Source organism: Notamacropus eugenii, chromosome 1, assembly GCF_028372415.1.
Source record: "Notamacropus eugenii isolate mMacEug1 chromosome 1, mMacEug1.pri_v2, whole genome shotgun sequence".
NCBI lineage: Eukaryota > Metazoa > Chordata > Mammalia > Diprotodontia > Macropodidae > Notamacropus > Notamacropus eugenii.
In genome coordinates, this window is record NC_092872.1 from 444,102,355 (window position 1) to 444,122,777 (window position 20,423).

The following is a 20,423-nucleotide window of genomic DNA, read 5'->3' on the forward strand; positions in this document are numbered from 1 at the left end:
CCCTGAATGGCTTGTAGAATTGTTTTCCCTCTGCTGCCCTATGCGTGTAGCATGATGGGAATAATTTTTACCATGACAACTTTTTTATACAAAGACATGCATTCCATGTTACCTGAATATATCTTTCTACAGAGAAGCAATCATATTTTCTCACCATGTCCTAAGTAATATATTCCAATTACTCATAACCATCTTGCTATTTTGTCTCTCCCTGAGAATTTTCCATTGTCATACTTAATGTGGCAAGGGAGTTCCTCATCCCCAAGTTCCCTCTCTCCACCTTTGATGAACTCAGCTTTCTAAAAGAGAATTCCTGGTTTGCTTTTTCTATCCCTGCTGTGACTCATGCAGAGTATCTGCCTATAGTACTAAATCACATGGGTCATAAAGTTGCTTTCTTTTCGGTAATCATTATGTTTATTATTCCAAACAAATATTTAATATCTTTGGGTATAGTGTCTCATCACAGCTGCTGCATAAGCGATTTATGCAAAGCCTTCCTTGAAAGGCTTTCTGAAAAGCAATTCAGTCTTTCAAGGAACATTGACCTCTTGCCACACAGGGACAGTATCCCATGGCCCCAGATAATTGGAAAGGGAACAACCAGTCATAGATACTGTCCCCTAATTGCTTCATTAACTCTACTAAGAGAATGGCCCCAGATAATCTAAAACAAGGAAGTATTTTTCTTAACAAAATCACAGTGGAAAAGCACCTTTCCTGTAGCCTAGAGAGTCACACCTGGGTTTTAATCTGAGATGAGTGAATCAGTCTAATTAAAATTACTGAATCCAATAACAGGCTCCCTCTTCCTGAACAGGCATGGTAATAACAATCAGGATAATGCAGCCTCTCAGAATGACTTACTGCTCTCCATCACCTTAATGCTAAACTTGCCTAATATTCTCGACTGTACCACAGTCTCTTTCCACTCCTGAGAGCAATCTTCCCTATAGGTGGGAGATTGAGCTAGATTGAACAGGATCAAATAGATTCCATTGGAGCAGAATCTGCAGGACACTTTATCAATACTTAAATATCTTGTTGGATATAGTATGTCCTAACTCCCAGCCTTTACAAGAGCTTACTAAGGACAATACCACCCTCAGAGGAAACAGAAAATGGTATATAAACTTCTGTACCGCTCTCCTCCTCAGAGGTATAGCCGCCAGTACCAAACTCAAAATATCACAAAAGAGAGGAAAGTTAAATCACAGACCACCACTAGAAAGCCACCACAGGCTTCTTGAAACCTTTAAAGTTCCCTTTCCTCATAAATTCTACTGTAATTACTGATCATATTGGCCAGTCTGACCAAGGTTATACAGATTAATCATCAATAACACATCTGAAAATGACTGCAACGTGAGTGTCAGGGCCAGAACGTCAGTGAACGTTTTTCTGTGCTTTGTAGTAGCACTGATATACATACCAAGACCAGAACACATTAGTGGCATTATTCACACATAAGCTTCCTTATTACCAAAGTAGGGATCAATAGCACATGAATATTTGGATTATTCATTGAACAGCCTGTCTTCAAACACACACACATAACTTGTGCACACATTCACACATCTACATCTTTCTCTGTATATATCAACATCTCTATGTATGTATCTAAATTTATATTTATATATTTACATTTATTTATATTTATGTATTTTAATATATAAAACATTTCTGTCTACACACATACATAATTTGTGTGTGTATGTGTGTGTGTGTGTATATAAAATGATTATCAGAAGGGAACTCAAAAGTCATGCTAGACAACCCAAAACTGAATTTTGAAGCTTCTCAATATAACTTTGTCAGAATTCATTTGGACTCTGAATACCCCCAAGGACTAGCATCTCAATACTTATGCAATCAACCTCCATTATTCTGGGTCCTTTAATTCTAATAAAGTACTTTAACATTAGAGCCTTAAACACATTGGAAGGAAACAATTATGCTCCAACTACTCTCCTCTTCCCCAGGATAAATTTCCTCAAAGTCATAACTACTAGGACAACAAGACTATGTAGATAATGGGATGTGACAGAGTCAATGAATCACAGAATTTAAGGGTACAAAGGGACCTTACAGGTCTTCTGGTTGAAATCATACGTAAAAAGCATGTGCTCTACAACATGCCAAACAAGTGGCCTATCAGTTTCACCTGAAATTCTCTAGGAAGATGCAGTACAGTGAAGATGGTATTAGAAGTCAGAAGAACTGAGATCTGTGACGACTCTGTGACAAATTCACTTATCAATACTGACCTCAACTATATATTTTCTGGATTCTGCTTTCTTCTCTGTTTAATGGGCAGTTCAGAATAGGTTACCTTTTATGATCCCTTCTCTATCTGACATTTTAAGTTCTTTTCTAGTGTGAAGATTCAAAATAGTTTACATTTTTAGAGGTTTCTTATTTCATTATCTGATATCCTAAAGTTATTCTTTATACCCTTTTATTCAGAGAAGAAAATTGAACATGACATATAAAGTGATTGCTCCACATGTAAATGGCTAAGTAATTAACCAAGATGGGACTGAGCATCAAGGCTTCTGGTGCCAAGTATAGTCATCTTTCCACTAGATGATGTTACCTCTCCATTCTAAATTTTTAAGTTTTTACATTTTAAATTCTTAGGTTCCTATAAATTCTGCTATTTTCATCATTATTCCATGATCCTTTCCCTGCTGAGGTTCTATCCTATATGGTCTCAAGGTCTCTTCCAGTTGTAAATGAAATTAAATTAACTTCAGCAAACATTTATTAAGGCACCTACAATTTACCAGTCATTGTGCACATGTGGAAGATACAAGAACCTATATATGTACAAAATATCCTACAATGCAAATAAATTGGGCGAGGTGGTTCCAAAAACAAGTGGATGAATTAAGAAAGTTATTTTACAGGTAATTCTACTACAGATGAGATTAGAAAGGAGTGAGAGAGCCAAGAAGCAGAAATGAGGAAGGTTGACCCTTTCTCTTTTTTACTCATAAATTTCCCTGTTAATATTTGCTCCCGTTCTTTACAGTTCTTTATTTTCATATGTTGCAGAATTCTCTCATCCACCATGGACATTTCAAGTGATTTGGGGGTAATGCTAATATTTAATTCTTTGCAGTACTGCAATGTTCCACGATTCAAAGTTTCATAAAAACACTTGTGGATAAAAGGCAGCAACTTTTTAAAAAATCTTAGAATTCTAGATTCCTGATTTTGTGATGGAACCTTAATGATTATCTCTTCCAATTCCTACCTGAACAGTACCTGACCTTGCAGAGATCACAGTCTAGCACTTGGGTGAAGGTGTAAAGAAAAAGAATATGAAGCGAAACATTGTAAATTCTTAAAAGGGAAACAGAGATCTAAGACTGTTCATATGTAAATTGCTTGCACATTCTGTAGTCTAAGGAAGAATGCTCTGGGCTATAAAGTATAAGATCTGACTGAACTGGAGTCATACTTGTACAGTTTACTACAATGGAACAAAAGTCTTCAGGTCACAAGGTTAGTGTTCACTGGACTGTTCTAATAAGAGTATCCTATAAAACCATAGACTTATTAGGACGATAAATCCATATGCAGCCTCGTAGCAGAAGGTGCATTGAACTTGGAGCCAGCATATCCGGGTTGGGCTCTCCGTTTTGCCACTTACTACTTGGGTATCCATGAAAAATTACTTGAACCTCTTGGGTTCTAGTTTCCTTATCTATGAAATGAGGTAGGTAACAAAAATGACTACTCAACTTCCTACTGTAATCTTTTATGATTTTATGAAAACATATATCACATAAAATATGGCATTCCTACTAAATGTTAAAACTCTTGTTTAATATCATCTTGTTTTTGTTTTCATTACTTCGGGACAATATTCCTAAAACCAGCATGTGAGAGTTTTTCTGGTAGACTTGGAACTTCATTGCAATGCAAGGACTTAAAAAAATTCCCTATGGTGTTTTAAGGTAAAATGCCTTCCACATCCCGAAAAAGAACTATGGAATTCAATCACAGAATATAGCAGATCATTTTTTTTATATGTGTATCATGTTTTGGTTTGTTATACGATTTCTCCCATTCATTTCAATTATTCTGCACAACATGACTATAGTGCAAATGTATTTAATAGGAATGTATGTGTAGAACCTATAAAAAATTGTATGTTGTCTCAGGGAGGGAGGGGTGAGGAAGGAGGGAGGGAAGCAAAAAAAATCTGAGTTATATGGTAGTGATTGTAGAACACTGAAAATAAATAAAATTAATTAAAAAACAATATCCCTGAATAAAATTATTTTAAAATTATTTTTGGTTGTGTTATTAAATACTTCCAAATTTTATGTAAGCAATTTTAACAAGCATTTTTTTAAATTTTGAGTTCTAAGTTCTTTCGATCCCATTACATCTCTTCCCCTTTGAGAAGCCAAGAAATTTGACATTGATCATACACACAAAATCATACAAAACATATTTCCATATTTGCCATGTTTTCAACAGAAACAAAATAAAACAATAAAAATAAAGGAAGAAAAATATGCTTCAATGTGTGTTCAAAGTTTATCAGTTTTCTCTCTGGAGGTGGATAGTATTTTTCATCATAGGATCTTTGCAATTGTCTTGAATCTTTGTCTTGATTAGAGTAGTTAAGTCTTTCCTAGTTTATCATTCTTTTAATATTGCTGGTACTATGTGCAATGTTTTCTTAGTTCTACTGACTTCACTTTGCATGAGTTCTTGTGAGCCTTCCAAAGTTTTTCTGAAACGATGCTGCTAATCATTTCCTATGCCACAATAATATTCAGTCACAATCATATGATACAAATCTTTCAGCCAATCCTCAATGGATGGACATCCCTTTGATTTCCCATTCTTTGCCACCATATACACATACAAGAAGAACTTTTATTAGCATTTTTGTACAAGTAGATCGTTGCCCCTATTCTTTGCTCTCTTTGGGATACAGTCCTAATAGTGATACTGCTGCATCAAATTGTTAGGTTTATAATTAAGGTTAGAGATTAGGATTAGGATTATCATCTGGAATTAGCATCCTTCTAAATTCTTAGGATTAGGGTTAGGATTAGTTCTTTCCTTGTTATTCTAAATTGTTTTCTGGGATGGTTGGACTAGGTTATAATTCTACAAATATTGCATTAGTGTCAAATTTTTCCACATGCCCTCCAGCATTTGTCATTTTCCTTTTCTTCCACTATAACCAATAATATAGGTATGTAGGGGTATCTCATATTTGTCTTTGTATATATTTTTCTACTCAATAGTGATTTAGGGCATTTTTTCCTGTGACTGTTAATAGCTTTGATTTCTTCTGAAAGCTTATTGTTTGTATGCCTTGACCACTTATCAATTAAGGAATGGCCATTCCTTTTAAAATATGGTTTAGTTCCCTATAGATTTGAGAAATGAGGTCTTTATCAAAGATATGCCATAAAAATTGTTTCCCAGCTTTATGATTCCTTCCAATTTTGTTTATATTGCTTTTGTTTGTGCCAGAACTTTTTAACACAGTCATAATTGTTCATTTTACATGTTATAATACTCTCTATGTTTTGCTTGGTCAAAAATGCTTCCTTTCTCCATAGATCTGAAGGGTAAACTATTTTTGCTCTCCTGATTTCCTTAGGGTATCACCCTTTATGTCTAAATCATGTACCCATTTTGAATTTCTTTTGATAAGCAGTCTAAGATGTTAGTCTACACCAAGATTCTGCCCTACTCCTTTTCAGTTTCCCCTGAAGGTATCATCAAATATTAAGTTTTTATTCTGAAAGCTGGGGTCTTTGATTTTTATCAAGTACTAGACTCTTATGGTCATTTACTAACGTCTTTTGTGTGCCTAATCTATTCCACTATTTCAATGCATAGAACTGAAAAACTTCTAGGTCAGACCTGTTTTATGAGCTGGGTATAGCTACACATGATTTCTTTGTCTGCCTTTTTCACATCACATATAAGTTATCAAATTAAGTAAATCAATATCATATTATATATGTATTCAGGATTTGTGCCTGATTCCTACTCACACTATCCATAAAGGAGTCTGAATGGGGTTTAGGCAATAGATTTAAAATGGCTAGTTAGCTTGCAAAACAGAGATATATGTCAAAAATACTGAAACCTCAGGCTGTAACAGTAGATTCAATAGCAAAGTTAGGATGGTTAAAATTAAGTGAGAGTTGGAAAACGTATGAAGGCCAGATTGTCATATGTGAAATCTGAAATAAATGAGGAATCAAAGATTCAAGCTAAGCTTATAGATTGATGTACATAACCAATAGGTAACAGGACACCTGAGTTTGACACTGGACCATCAATAAAGAGGGAGAGAGATTTTTATGTATTAGAATATTACAATAAGCAAAATAAAAATAGGAAGTACAATTAGCTAACTTGAATTCAAATTGGAGGTAAGATTGGGGGCTTTCTAAGTTGAAAGGTGAAGGGCCAACAGGTCAAACTCCCTGGAATCAGAAAAAGAGGTCTCCCATCTCTCGAAATGTCTGTATAAAGCCAAAGGAACATGGACACAATCATTGACTGACCATTATGGTTTCCAGTTAAGATGAATCAGTTGCTTGAGATGTATAATTGTGAGAAAACTTCTTGTATCAGTCTTCAGATCTGACTGAGTTTATGATAACCATAACCTAGGTCCATTGGCAGAAGTGTCCCAGCTTCTGAGACACTCAGGGCTAGGTTCAAGTAATGCAATAAAGTTTTCTCACAATTCCCCTAACTGAAAAAAATTTTCCCACAGAAATTGTACTAGGTCTGTACTTGCACAGAAAGGGAACTGATCCAGAACATAGTCACAAGATGGAGTCAGTGTGCTTCACTCAATTTTCTTTTCTTTTCTTTTTTTTATTTTTTAAAAAATTGCTTTAATCAAAAATCTGGTTGGGCAAATCAGTAAGCACTACAAGCTTTCAAATATTTTCAGGAAAGGCAACAGGGACCTAAGTGGAAAGAAGCAGCAGCCACTGCAAATTCTTTGGTTATTAGGAGAGTGCCAGGCACAACGGGAAGCATGGAGGGCCTGCCCCCGCAAAGGCCCCCACCCCAGCCTCCTTCCAAAAGTCTGAGGGGGATGTGCCCAAAATAAACTCCCAGCATCCCCCAGAGCACAGAATGTCTCCAAGTCAAAGCTGCTTTCAAGTTTGGGTTCTTTTTGTTACAATCAATGTGTAGGATTTGAGCCTTGAAGTCAAACATGAATTTCTTTGTAGTCAATTCCAGGACACTAACTCCCCACACCCCACATGGAGACGACCAGCAGGACCTGTTTTCAAAACAGCCATTTCCTGTTGTCCGGCCCCAGGGATGCTTCTGAGGCTCATCCCACCCCCACAACTGAGGAGCTCTGGTTTCAAAGAGTGCCCACCTTTGCCACACCCTTCCCCAGCTGTGGGTGTGCACTTATGGAACCAGCAGACTATCATTTCTTGGGGTGTGGAGGTCCTGGCTAAGATGTTCCAGATTACATGGTGGACTTACTTTCCCCTTCCTCTGAACTATTGAATCTAGCAAGTTGAGACTGTAACCTCTAGGCTTACTTCAGGGGACCATGGATGAGGATCCAGAGGATAATATAAGGCAACCTGATTTTATCAAGTTGTTACAATAATGCAGTTCCTCCGACTCAGTGGTCCACTGAGTCTCTTGTGGTTCTATGTGATATGGGGGCCTGTGCCTCATGTGTTTTAACATCAATGGCCTCAGTTCAGTTTTCCCTGGGAAGGGCTGCAAGAGCCAGGACCACCCAGCAGTCCTCTCAGCAGGGGTAACAAGGGTCTCTGAGCACACACAGCTGCCTATACTAATACCTTCAATAAATAACCTGACTGCAGACAAAGATCAGAAAATTATCTCAGTAGAATAAATTAAAATATTGCATTTATATTAGCCTGTTTTGCTTCTTTTTTAAAAAATTACTTGGAATGTTTTTTGTGTTGGTTCTTTTTTCTAAATAAAGAGACCCCCATTAAGAAGTGGCTGCTGCAAACTGTTTGGCCTTCACCTCCCTCTCCTCAGACTTCAACAGCTTCTTTGAAGCAATAATGGTGTTCTTCATCAGCATGGCAACTGTCATGGGCCCCATGCCCCCAGGGACCGGTGTTATGGAGCTGGCTTTCTTCTTGACTTCTTCAAAGTCCACCTGTCCCACTAATTTGGGCTTGGCAGTGATGGGATCATGAACCCGATTTATCCCCACATCGATGACAGCAGCCCCTTCCTTGATCATGTCTGCTGTGATCAGATTAGGGATACCTGCAGCGGACACTACGATATCTGCAAGAATCGTGTGGTTCTTCAGCGGCTCCTTGGGAGTGTAACGGTGAGAGATCACCACAGTGGCATTGCCTCCGGGCCGTTCATGTCTGCCATCCGTAGGTAGCAACACGGCGATGGGCATGCCCACATTCTTGGACCTGCCAGCCACCACCACGTTTCTCCCCAATGTGGGAATGCCTGTCCGCTTAATGATCTCCCACTCCCCTAGGGCATCGCGAGGGGCATGGAGTACGGGTCCAGGCACATGTGCCCCACCTTGATCCCATGAAAGCCATCCACATCCTGATCTGGAGCCACAGCACTGCAGACCTTTCTCTCATCGATGTGCTCAGGAAGAGGGAGCTGAACCAGGAGGCCATTGACATGGTCATCATCATTGAGCTTACTGATTCAATCCAGCAGCTCTTACCTCTGAAATGGAGGCAGGTGTCAAAATTGTTCCACTGCTGATTCCCACATCTGCAGCAGCCTTGGTCTTGTTCAAGACATAGGAGTGACTTGCAGGGTTCTCTCCCACCAGGACGACACTCAAGTAGGGCCTTTGGTTACCTAAGGCGACCCACTGTTCCACTTCCTGCCGGGCCTCCTGCCTGGTCTGTTGGGCCAGCTTCTTTCCAGAAATTCCAATGGCTTCATTTCTGGCCGCCGTAGCGTGCAGCAGGAGCCAGGCGCTCAGCACCGGCCGCAGGAGCCATGCTCCCCGCGGGGCCACAAGGGCTGCTGGAGCCGCCATCCCGCCGCCATCCCGCCGCTGGCAACCCAACGGAGCACAGACCGACGAGAGAGCTACGCTCGTGGCTACCTCGCCGGCCAGAGAAGGGCTTCACTCAATTTTCACAACGACCTTAATGGCCACCACCAAGGGAGAGAGCAAAGAGGTGGTACTACTGATAGACTTCACTCAGCTCCCAGTGTTACTGAAGCCTGGTTCTAGAGTTGTCTTTTAGAATTTCTATGTTACATTCTCCACTTCTGTTTCCTAATACCAGACTATTCCTTACTAACTCCCTCGTTCGAGGTCATGAGACAGTTGTGGAGGTCTTAAAACAGAAAGCCAGATTGAAAGAAAAGTGACTCTATTGGTTTCCAGCTATGCTGATAATAACTGTGTGAACCATCATGTGTGTCCCCTTCCCTACATCTCAACACTCATAGAATTATCAACATCCTTTAGAATCAAGTCATGTTTCTGGCTTGAACCATCATGGTTCTTGTTTATTTTTTATTCCTTTTTCTTCCAGCAGTTAGTAAAACAACATGTAAAGAGACAATGAGAAGAATGTGTCTGAATTCGATAGCTGACTATCCAGGTAGCACATAAAATGTATTACCCTGGTTAGGGGCTTTGACTCCTTGATGAGGACAAAGTTGAAGATTTCCCCTCCAGTCTACCATTGTACAGGGTCCCTTGAAGTGCCTCCCTCTCCTACTAGAAATGTGAATATATCCACAAGTAATAAAAGTTATTTTTGCTATTGTAAGGTGGTTCTCACTGTCCTTGTATTGCACTGTATAAACTAAGACTGGGCTGCATCCAACCAAAGGGGAAAAGAGACTATTAATAGTATCATGGAATTAGAGAAAACAGGGACCTTACTGGTCATCCAGTCTAACGGTTTCATTTTATAAAAAGGGAAATTGATGAATCAACTGATTAAATCATTTGTTCAAGGTCATACAGATCACTGATAGTTGGAAGAACTGGCATGTAACCACGATTTACTACCTCCAGGTGTATTGCTCTTTCCCCCATATTATCCCATCTGTCTTCTCTCTAACGCTTTTGCACTACTTTTGGATTAAAACAGTATTACCTGAACATCAGTGTGAGCTCTTGATAAGAGGCATTGATTTGGTTTCAAGAGACGTGGCACTTCCCATATAAAGAATGTACCGTCCTTGAGGACAGATGACTGTTTTGTATTGTTTCCTTGTATTCATATTACCAAAGAACCTTGGGAAAATTTTGTGAGGTGTTCACAAATTAAGTTTTCTCATCTCTAAAGAATTTCTGTTTCCCTCACTGAAATACCATAAAGTCCAAAAAAAGTGGCTTGTGACCAATAAACCAAAGTAGCTTTCTTGGCATTCGTGTGAGTGGTATGTATACCATTCAAGAGCTCCACCAATTCTAGCCTTTGTCAATGTTAGAATTTCTTGACAATATCTGATGGATTTTCTCTGGAGAATTTATGCAGAAATGTAGTAAAATAAGTTTAAGTTATCTATATTTTTATGAATTAGAGAGTGACTAGACACAAATTATATTTCTATGTAATAAGTAAATTTAATTCATGCTCTGACTATGAAGGAGAAGGGAACATTCCTCTACTAAGGACTTTCTGCAGAGCCTTATTAATTTCTCTGTTCCTCAGACTGTAGATGAAGGGGTTCAGCATGGGAGTCACCACTGTATACATCATAGAAAAAATGATGTCTTTGATATTAGAGTTCCTGGAGGAAGGGAAAAAGTACTGACCAATGATGGTCCCATAATATAATGACACCACAGAGAGGTGAGAGCCACAGGTGGATAAAGCTTTGCAAATCCCCTTGGTAGAAGACATCGTCAGGATAGTAGAAAGAATACGGATATAAGAGACAAGGACACATGTTAATGGCGCTATAATTATTGCTACCCCTACAGTGAATATCAGTAGTTCATTAAGGGAGATATCTGAGCAGGATAGCTTGAGTAAAGCAGCCACATCACAGAAGTAATGGGCTATGGTGTTGTCTGCACAGAAGGATAGTTGGGCCAGGGGAAGGGTGTTAGTCAAGGCGTAGGCAAAGTTGACTGTCCAGGACCCAACCACTAGTAGGATACATAGTTCCTTGCTCATAAGAGTGGTATAGTGGAGAGGGTGGCAGATGGCAACATAGCGATCATAAGCCATTGCAGTGAGCAACAAGTTGTCAAGATCAGCAAACAATATGAAGAAATAGATCTGTGAGATGCAGCCATTGTAGGAAATGGTCTGGCTTCCTGTCTGCATGTTTATCAGCATTTTTGGGGTAGTCACTGATGAGACACAGAGATCAGTGAAGGCTAAGTGACTGAGGAAGAAATACATAGGGGTATGGAGATGAGAGTCTAATCTGATCAGCAAGATGATAAGCAGGTTCCCAAACAGTGTGGTGAGATACATACTCAGGAATAGGAGGTAGAACAACCCCTGCTGCTGTGGTCTGATGGGAAGTCCTAGGAGGAGGAATTCAGAGACATTCGTTTCATTTTTCCTGTCCATGTTGTTTTAGTAACTGCTGGAAGAAAAAGAAATCAGAAATAAATACCACTGGGTCACAAAAATCAGAGTATTGAATATGCTAGGCTTCATACACATGAGTCATAAAGTCACAAATGTTTAGACAAGATTTAGAATACAAACTTTATCATGTTAGAGTCAAAAAGGACCTGAGAACATAAAGTGTTAGAACAGAAAGGAGCTTTAGAAGTCACAATGGTAGCACTAGTACATAAAATGCTAAATATGGAAAGTACCTTAGAGTATAGACAGAACAATGGTATATTTGGATAAAATCATAATCTACAATGTTATAAAATAAAACATGCGCTGTTTGAATTAGAAGTGACTTTACATCATATAATGTTACACCATGGAATCCATGGACTATATTCATACTATTACAAAATACTGCCTTTGTAATCTACTGAAAAAGCAAGAAAAATTGGATTTGCATTGTTTTCTTTTGGGAGTCCAGTTTTCCAGTCTCATAGCAAACATCTGAAGGATTGATCTCCTTTGAACCCTGATGGCTAACAACTGTGCTGAATCATGTAGATTTTGAACCTGCTGGCTCTGGGCCAGTCATGATATGAGTCCTTGTTTTATATCCTGGGAGATTTGTATTTAGCTTTGGGGGACTTACTTGTGAGAAGGACCTTTTGATTCCCTAGAAGGGACTCTGAGTAGCTATTTGTTAAGAGGCCTCAGAATACTCAGAGGTTTATGCCCAGTATGTAGAATGATGGGTTTAGAGTCAGGAAGACTTGAGTTCAAACATAGCCTCACACATTTATATCTGTATGACACTGGACAATCCTTTGACTTCCATTTGTCTTAATCCACTGCAGAAGGATATTACAAAACATTTCAGAATCTTTGCCAACAAAGCCCCATCCATAGTATTGGTACACTATGGTCCATGTGTCATACCCAAGAGGATTCAGACAGGACTGAAGAATAACAAAAAAGATTCCTGCTATGTAACTCTGTATGAGTCACTTAGTTTCTTAACGCAAGTGAGCAACATTTTAAGAGCAAAAGTTGCAAAGTGTGTGTCAATCTACATCAATTTATGGAGTTTCTTCCCTGGGAATCCTCTATTCTAATGAAATCACAACTCACAAAGTGTTTATTATATTCTGTCTCCTACATTACAAAATCTGTCCAATGTCTCATTATGGCATGGAGATGATGCTGGGCTTGCAAATTCTATACCAGGAGATCACAAAACAGACCTTGCTGCTTAACTCTCTGGCTTTGAGTTTTGGCTAGACTCATACAAAATGTTTCTAAGAAGGCATCAAGCAAAGTGAAGAAAGGATCATGATGGGAAGGTTGCTCTCAAGGTAATGAATTCTTGCTTCAGTAACTCATGAAGACCATGTATGAAAGCACAGAGTGATGGACGTAGAGGGAGGGAGCATCTGCTCAGAAGAAATCATGGATTTTTTGAAGTATATTCTACTCCAGAAAGAAATTTAAACCAGAAAGATATTTTCCAGAAAGTTTATATTAAAATGATGCAATTAAAATTTTATTTATAAAAGGGTAAAGGACAAAGGTTTCAATTTCTGGAAAATTCCTATCACAGGATATAAATTGTTCTGCTCAATAAATAAAGTCTTTCCTATTTATTTTTAAAACCTTGCATTTCTTAAATTCTTTCAAAAACCACCATTACCACCAAAATTTTTTATCCTTTTACAGAAAGGGACCCAAAGAATTTGAGATTTTTTGAAGCATAATGATTCACTGGGGAAATTGCCTCTATCACCACAAATTGCATCCTGTACATGACTTAGTAAATAAATGCTTGGGAATTTCCTGAGACATTTAAATATTAAGTGACTTGCTCAAAGTCACACAGCTAATATGTATTTTAAGTGACTTGTCTGAACCCAATTTTTCTACAATATAAGTCCTGCATTCTGTCCACTATACAACATTGCTTCCACACTGATGTGCTTCAATTTCACAAATTAATCCTAACAGAAGTAATTCAGAAGAGCTATATGTACTTCAAGGTTTACATGGCTGTAATTCAAATGGTGTAACAAGTTGGGATCCAACTGGGGATAAAAGACATGACAAATCACAGTAATGTTCCTTCTAAATGGCTGCCATAATTTGAGTAACTATTCTTCCTATTTCTTAATCATATTTTCCTCAAATACTATTTTTTCCAAATATTCAGATAGATATTACTGTAAAGTTTCAATCAGATTATGTTTCATGAATTAAGCTTCTGTTTACAGAATGTCAGGATTATCTGAGTTTTCTTCACTGTGGATATTCCTTCCACTCACCCATATTGTAACTAACCATTCTGTGCCCCAATACATTGTCTTTTTGTGTTATCTTGGTGAAAAATTCTTCATCCTGTGTCCAATCCAGTGACAATTTTTCCTAAACTGAAATAAACTGGTGTTTGCATGACTGATAAACAATCAGTTGTTAGGATCTATTTGAAATGCTTCTGCTGTGGCAGGATGTGTCAGAGCTTGCCCTTCATTTATAGAGTCTTTGAGAACTGAAGGTCACCTCTCATTATGATGACACGTACTAAGACTTTAGACAAGAATGACAAAAGTGGGAGGACAAAGGACAATAAGCTCAGATATCACAACAAGACTAAAACTTCTGTGGTCTACACCCACTTGACCATACTAATATATCAGAAAAAAATAGAAAAGTAAAAGCACAGACCACCACTAGAAAGCCACCAAGAGCTTCCTGAAATCTTTAAAGTTCACTGTCCTTTCCTCATAAATTCTACTATAATTTCTGAAGGTACTAGCCAATCTGACCAGGATTCAGATGGAACAAAGCAGGGCACTCTTCCTCTAGCCTGCCTGGATGTGAGTGCTCTGCTCCTTACTTCTGTTATACTGACTGATCATCAATGATGCATATCTCCAAATGACTCTAATGTGAACATCAGGGCGAAGATTAGCTGAATTCCCTTACATCTGTGCTTTGTGATGGCACTGAAATATATAAAATGACCACAATATATTATTCACAAGATTTTCTTCTTGTCAAAATAGGGATCAATAATGCATGTATATTTCGATTATTTGGGGAAAGACCACTCTTCAAACACACAAACATGACTTGTGAATACTTTCAAACATCTCCCTCTCTCTCTGTATATAATACCATATATATGTATGTATTTAAATACACTCATTTATATTTATATATTTCAATATATGAAACATGCATCAATATATACAGACATATACATAATTTCTCTGTGTGTGAGTGTATAAAATGAACCTCAGAAGGGAACGAGAATGTCATGTTATCCAACCCAAAACTGAATGAAGCTTCTCAGTATAACTTTCCATCAGAATTCATTTGGACCCTGAACATCTCCATGGACTACCAACTCACTACTTATGCAATCAGCCTCTTTAATTTTGGGTCCTCTAATTCCCTTTAGAGTACTTAAATATTGTAGTCTTAAACACATTTGAAGGAAACAATTATGTTCCACCCATTCTTCTCTTCCCCAAGATAACTTTCGTCAGTGTCATAACTACTTGAACAAGCTTATGTAGATAAGGGGATGTGACAGGGTCAGTGAATCACAAAATTTAAGGGTTTAAAGGGACCTCACAGGTCTTCTGGTTGAACTCATACCTAAAAATTATGTCTTCTACCACATGCCAAACAAGTGCACTATCAGCTTTCATTTGAAATTCTCTAGGAGGAAAAATCCATTCTATTCATAGGCAACCCATTGCAATTAAGGACTTTTCTAATTATTAAGAAACTTTTTATTACATTGAACCATATAGCAGGTTTCTACAATTTTGACACATTTCTCTGGATGCTGCACTTTGAATTCAAGCAAAACAAACCAATTCCTTTTCCACATGACAGTCCTAGAGTTATATGATGACAGCTGTTAAGTTCTCCCAAAGTTTTCTCCTCTTTATTCTGAAATTTTTAGGTCCTTAAGTTTATCCTTGGATGGAGTGATCTCCAATTTTGTTCCACACTGGGGTTTCTTTCCTATGGGCATTCTCCAGCTTTTCAATGGGACATCAAACACTGAAGGGAATCCTATAGGTATGGTCTGACCAGGGCAGAGACCAACAGGGCTATTTCTTCCCTTGCTCTGGATGCTGCTTCTCTTAATGCAGCCCAACCATCTTACCATTTCTATGCTGGCTACCATAACACACCTTTCACTCACTTTGACTATGCAGTCCACCAACTCTTCTAGATTTTTTTGGACACAACCTGTTGCCTAGCCATGCTTTCTCTCTCTTGAACTTCTGGAGCTCATTTTTTGAGATCAAGTGGAGTATTTTACATTTATTTCTATCAAATTTCAAGGTATTGGATTTGGCCAATGCTTCTAACCTTTCTTCTAATGCTTTTGAATACCAACTCTGTCATTCAACATTCTAACTCTCCCTCCTAGATTTGTCATCTGCAAAATTCAAAACTGTCTTATTTATTAGCTAATCTAATTCACTCATAAAATACTAGAACACATTAGAGTCCTTGTATCAAAGAATCTTAGACTCATATAATAAAAGAAACAGAAGCATATAATCTCAGTTTAGAAGCATCTCAGAGCTAGCCTAATAAAGCCTCAGTGTTCAAAGAAATCTCACAACTAATTTAGCTCAAACTACCACTCAGTATGAGAATCAACTACACAGCATCCCTGGCAGGTAGTCCTTCAGCCTCTACTTGAACACTCCAAATGGAGAGAGGTCTCACTCACTTACACATTCTATCTCTCTCTTCAGTATCTCTGATTTGGGGGAAGCTGGTTTGTTACACAGAATGTTTCCTGAATGCTATCCTTTCTTCCACTCACTAGATTTCCTTACATTGAATGAGCTGTTCATGTGATGAGAAGATCTTTTAATTTCATTTTATTAACATTCTGAGCTAAAGGGAGAGAGCAAGGAGGACAGGGCATCCTAGGACTTGCTACCAGAGAGGCTGTAGTATGAGAGCTGGGGTCATCAGTTGTTCAACCTCTAAGAAAAGGATCAAGGAGGTCAGGGGATGCAGTGCAGGGAGGATGGTATTGGGAGCCAGAAGAACTGAGAACTGTGACTTGGGTCTTTGACTAATTCACTTACTGATATTAACCTCAACCACATCGTTTTTGGCTTCAGTCTTCTTCTCTGTTTAATGGATAGTTCAGAGCAGAATACGTTTTATGATCCCTCCCCTACTTAACCTTTTAATTTCCTTTCTGGTGTGAATATTAAAAATAGCTTACACATTTAGACATTTCTTATCCTATTATTTGATATCCTACAAAGATATTCTTTACACCCTTTCAGATAAGGAAACTGGAGCTCAAAATGTGAGGTGATTGCCCCACAGGTAAATGGCTAGGTAATTGACCAAAATGGGATTAGAACTCAAGACTCCTGATGCCAACATGGTGGTCTGTCAAGAAGATAATGTTCTCTCTTCATTCCATTTTTTAAAGTTTTTACAACTTATATTCTTAGGTTCTTATAATTTCTGACGTTTTCATCATTCTAAGATCCTTTCCCTGCAAAGATTCTATCTAGTATGGTCTCAAGGTCTCTTAAAGTTCTAAATCTAATTTCATTAATTCAGCCAACATTTATTAAGTAACTGCTATTTCCCATTTACTGTGCTACATGATGAAGATACAAAAACCTACACAAATACCATTTATGTCAATACAAAGTACCTAGAAATGCAAATTAATTGAGTAAGGGGATTCCAAAAACAAGTGGATGAATTAAGAAAGGTATTTTGCAGGTAACTGTGCCACAAATGAGATTTGAAAGGAGTGAGAGAGCCAAGAGGCAGAAATGAGGAAGGAGAGAATTTCTGGTGTGAGGCAAAACCCAGGCAAAGGCTCAGCAGTGGGAGATTGGGTTTCATCTGTGTACAGAAAACAGCCAAGGAAGCCAGTTTGGTTGAAGAATGGAGTGTCTGAGGGGAGCTCATGTTTAATCTGTCTGGACAGAGAGACTGGTGCACGATTTGAATAGTTTTGCTGCTGAACAGAAAATGTTTTCTTATGTTTTGTTTCAGAGTCAATTAGGAGCCTTTTACATTATATTTACATGTACAGTTGACAGACATGTTCAGACCAGTATTAAAATTCTACATTCTCTTCTTTGTTCAGCAAAGCGATTTTTCAAAAGTTCAGGTCTGATCATGTCACCCAACCCCCTTAACTCCTACACACACACACATACACACACACACACATACACACACATTCAACAAACTCCAGTGACTTCCTGTTAATTCCAGGATGAAACACAAAATGCTCTGTTTGGTAATCAAAGCCCTTTACAATCTAGCCCCATTCTCCATCTCCATTCTTCTGATCTGTTACATATATTCTTTAATCCCAGTGCAACAGACCTCCTGGATGTTCCAGAGACAAGACACTGCAGCTCTCAGCTCTAGGACTTCTTTTAGCAGTCTCTTATGTTTGGAATGCACTTGTCCCAACTAAAATTCCATCTTCCTTGGAAGTCTTTCCTGACTCCTCAATTCTAGTGTTTTCCTTCTGTTAAATTATTTTCTTTTTATCCAGTATAACAATTTTTATGTGTTCATTGGCATTCTGTTTTCCCCACTAGATTATGAGCTACTTGAGGGGAAGAATTATCTTTTGCCTGTTTTTGTAACACCAGCACAGTGCTTAGAACAAAGTAAGCATTTAATAAATGTTTCATTATTGATTCTTTTCTGTATGCTCCATGTTCTAACAGTCTATGGTCTAACATGGTGAGTCAAATAAATTGGGAATCTCCTTTGGAAAGTTTAAAAGGCTCAGTTCCTAGAGACCTGGAGCTGGATTTAGAAGACATGAGTTCAAACTCAGACACTTACTAGCTGCATGAGATTGTGCAAGTCACTTTACAATTTTTCAGTTTCAGTTTCCTTACCTGAAAGGAAAAATAATATCACCTAACTCTCAAACTTCTTGAGGGGATCAAATGAAATACTGTTTATAAGACATTTTGAAAACCAAAAAGTGCTATATTATTTGGAATTATTCTTTGTTATACCTGAGGAAGCAGAATAATATGAATCTTTCTGTCTCTATCACACTGTCTCTCTCAGTCACTCTCTCTGCTTGTATGTGCCTCACTGTTTATGTCTCACTGTCTATGTCTCGCTATCTCTGTCTGCCTGACTGTCTGTCTGTGTCTCTGTGTCTCTGTCTGTGTCTCTCTATCACACGCGCGCGCACACACACACACACACACACACACACACTCCACATTAACACACAAACACTCTTTACTTGAGTAAGGATGTTCACATCTATCTGACCTGTTCCTCCTGAGATAAATTCAGATGTTCTCAGCTCCAGAGAATACAAGTGTACAAGTACAGATTATACAAGTTCTCACCAGAATAAATGGGAGTCTGTAAGGAGCAGCAGAACTCAAATCTTCAGAATTCCAGACTGTTCACAGGGGATGAGGAGGTGGAAGAAGCTTGATATTTGTTGGGAAGAAGCTCTTCATTCATCCTCACCACCAAAAGACCTTCAGGCTCCTGCTTTATCAGTCAAAGAAGGAACCAGGAGGTGGGAGAGAATGCTCGCAAGATTCTGGTTACAAATAAACATCAGGCAATTGCTTGATAACCTCATAGGCTCCCTGTGAAATGGATACAATGGCATTGAGGGAAGAGGAATATTTGTGCCAGAGATTGGAGAAGGCAATGCTGTGGGCCTTTGGGAAAAATACCTTTGGGGTGTCCATCCTTAATCCTCTGGGCCTGTGTAAAGAAATGATCAGCTTCTCATTCTCCAGCTCAAAGCTGCTCCTCCTGCAAGCCTCATTCACCTGATGACACCAGACTCCCCAGAACCTTGGACATCTGTAATCAACCAAAAAATAGATTGTTCAGATTTAGATAAGAATTCCCCTCACCTTCATTTTAGTTTTGATGTGGTTGGAGTTAAAACACTTTTCTAAGGAATGAAGGAAACACATAAAGTAAACCCTGTGAGAATAGGAATTGTTTCATTTATATGTTTAACTACAGTGCCGAGCACAGTGCTTGGGCACAGAATAGGCAGTTATTAAATACTCCTGACTGAATGACAAAATGCATTTTATTAAGTTCATTATGTTTTATGTTCTTTTATGCTTTAGTTCTTTAGAGTTTATAGACTTTCTTTCATCAAAAGAGCTCTGCCTGTTAGGTACCAAATTTCCACCCCTTTTTTACAGATGGAGTTCATTTGCAGTACAGAATTTAGAGAAGTATTCTGTTCACTGTATCATTAACAACAGTAGCTCAGGAAGTAGAAATGACCTTCTCAGGGTCATATTGTCCTTTCATTTAATGAACATTTGTATTCAGCAGCGATTATGTGTAAGGTTGTAGGCTATACTTTGAAGATATTCAACTGCTCCCCTTGATATTTCTGAATGTTTCCCTTTGATAATTCAGAGAGCATTTCTCACTATTCTAACCCATCTTTGGAGATTCTTTTCCATGTATATCCATAATTTTGTCTCTAGATTTCACCCAAAATGTTATGGTCCACCCTTCTTTTCTTCTGACATAACCATGGAGTACTCGATCTGACCATTTGTCACCCCTCATTCCTCCTGTACACACAATCTTTTCTCTTTTTGCTTATAATTTTCCCTGTTAATATTTGCTCCAGTTCTTTAAAGTTCTTTCTTTAAATGAATATTTCAAGTGAATTCTGGGTAATGCTAATATTTAATTCTTTGGAGCACTGTCGTGTTCCATGACTCAAAGCCATAAAGGAACACTTGTGGATAAAAAGCAACATCTTCAAAAACCAAAATCTTGGAATTCGGGACTGCTGAATTTTTGATAGAATATTAAAGGTCATCTCTTCCA

General features: G+C 38.2%; 2 protein-coding genes and 1 pseudogene across 3 annotated transcripts in view; all 3 read right to left on the minus strand.

Annotated features, from left to right (window-relative positions):
• Nucleotides 1-11,541, minus strand: part of LOC140519115 (olfactory receptor 1J2-like) — a 63,066-nt gene extending 51,525 nt beyond the window's left edge. Inside the window, exon 1 of the mRNA XM_072631842.1 lies at nucleotides 11,459-11,541. The gene's annotated coding sequence lies outside the window, so the exon portion shown is untranslated. The remainder of the gene's footprint in view (nucleotides 1-11,458) is intronic.
• On the minus strand, nucleotides 7,417-9,040 carry LOC140519112 (bifunctional methylenetetrahydrofolate dehydrogenase/cyclohydrolase, mitochondrial pseudogene; annotated as a pseudogene).
• Nucleotides 9,135-19,212, minus strand: LOC140519114 (olfactory receptor 1J4-like). Of its 2 annotated transcripts, none has more exons than XM_072631840.1 (2): nucleotides 18,947-19,212; nucleotides 9,135-11,568 (listed from the first exon to the last, which is right to left on the minus strand). In XM_072631840.1, exon 2 carries the CDS (start codon nucleotides 11,553-11,555, stop codon nucleotides 10,611-10,613), a length of 945 nt encoding a protein of 314 aa, XP_072487941.1. In that variant the 5' UTR covers nucleotides 11,556-11,568; nucleotides 18,947-19,212; the 3' UTR covers nucleotides 9,135-10,610. The 2 variants fall into 2 exon arrangements, with proteins under 2 accessions (XP_072487941.1, XP_072487942.1); XM_072631841.1 differs by having other exon boundaries at nucleotides 9,135-11,571.
• Between the last annotated feature and the right edge of the window lie 1,211 nt (nucleotides 19,213-20,423).

What these genes read in the sequence shown, in the direction of transcription:
- LOC140519114 (XM_072631840.1), bottom strand. Translation starts at nt 11,555, where the DNA reads ATGGACAGGAAAAATGAAACGAATGTCTCTGAATTCCTCCTCCTAGGA.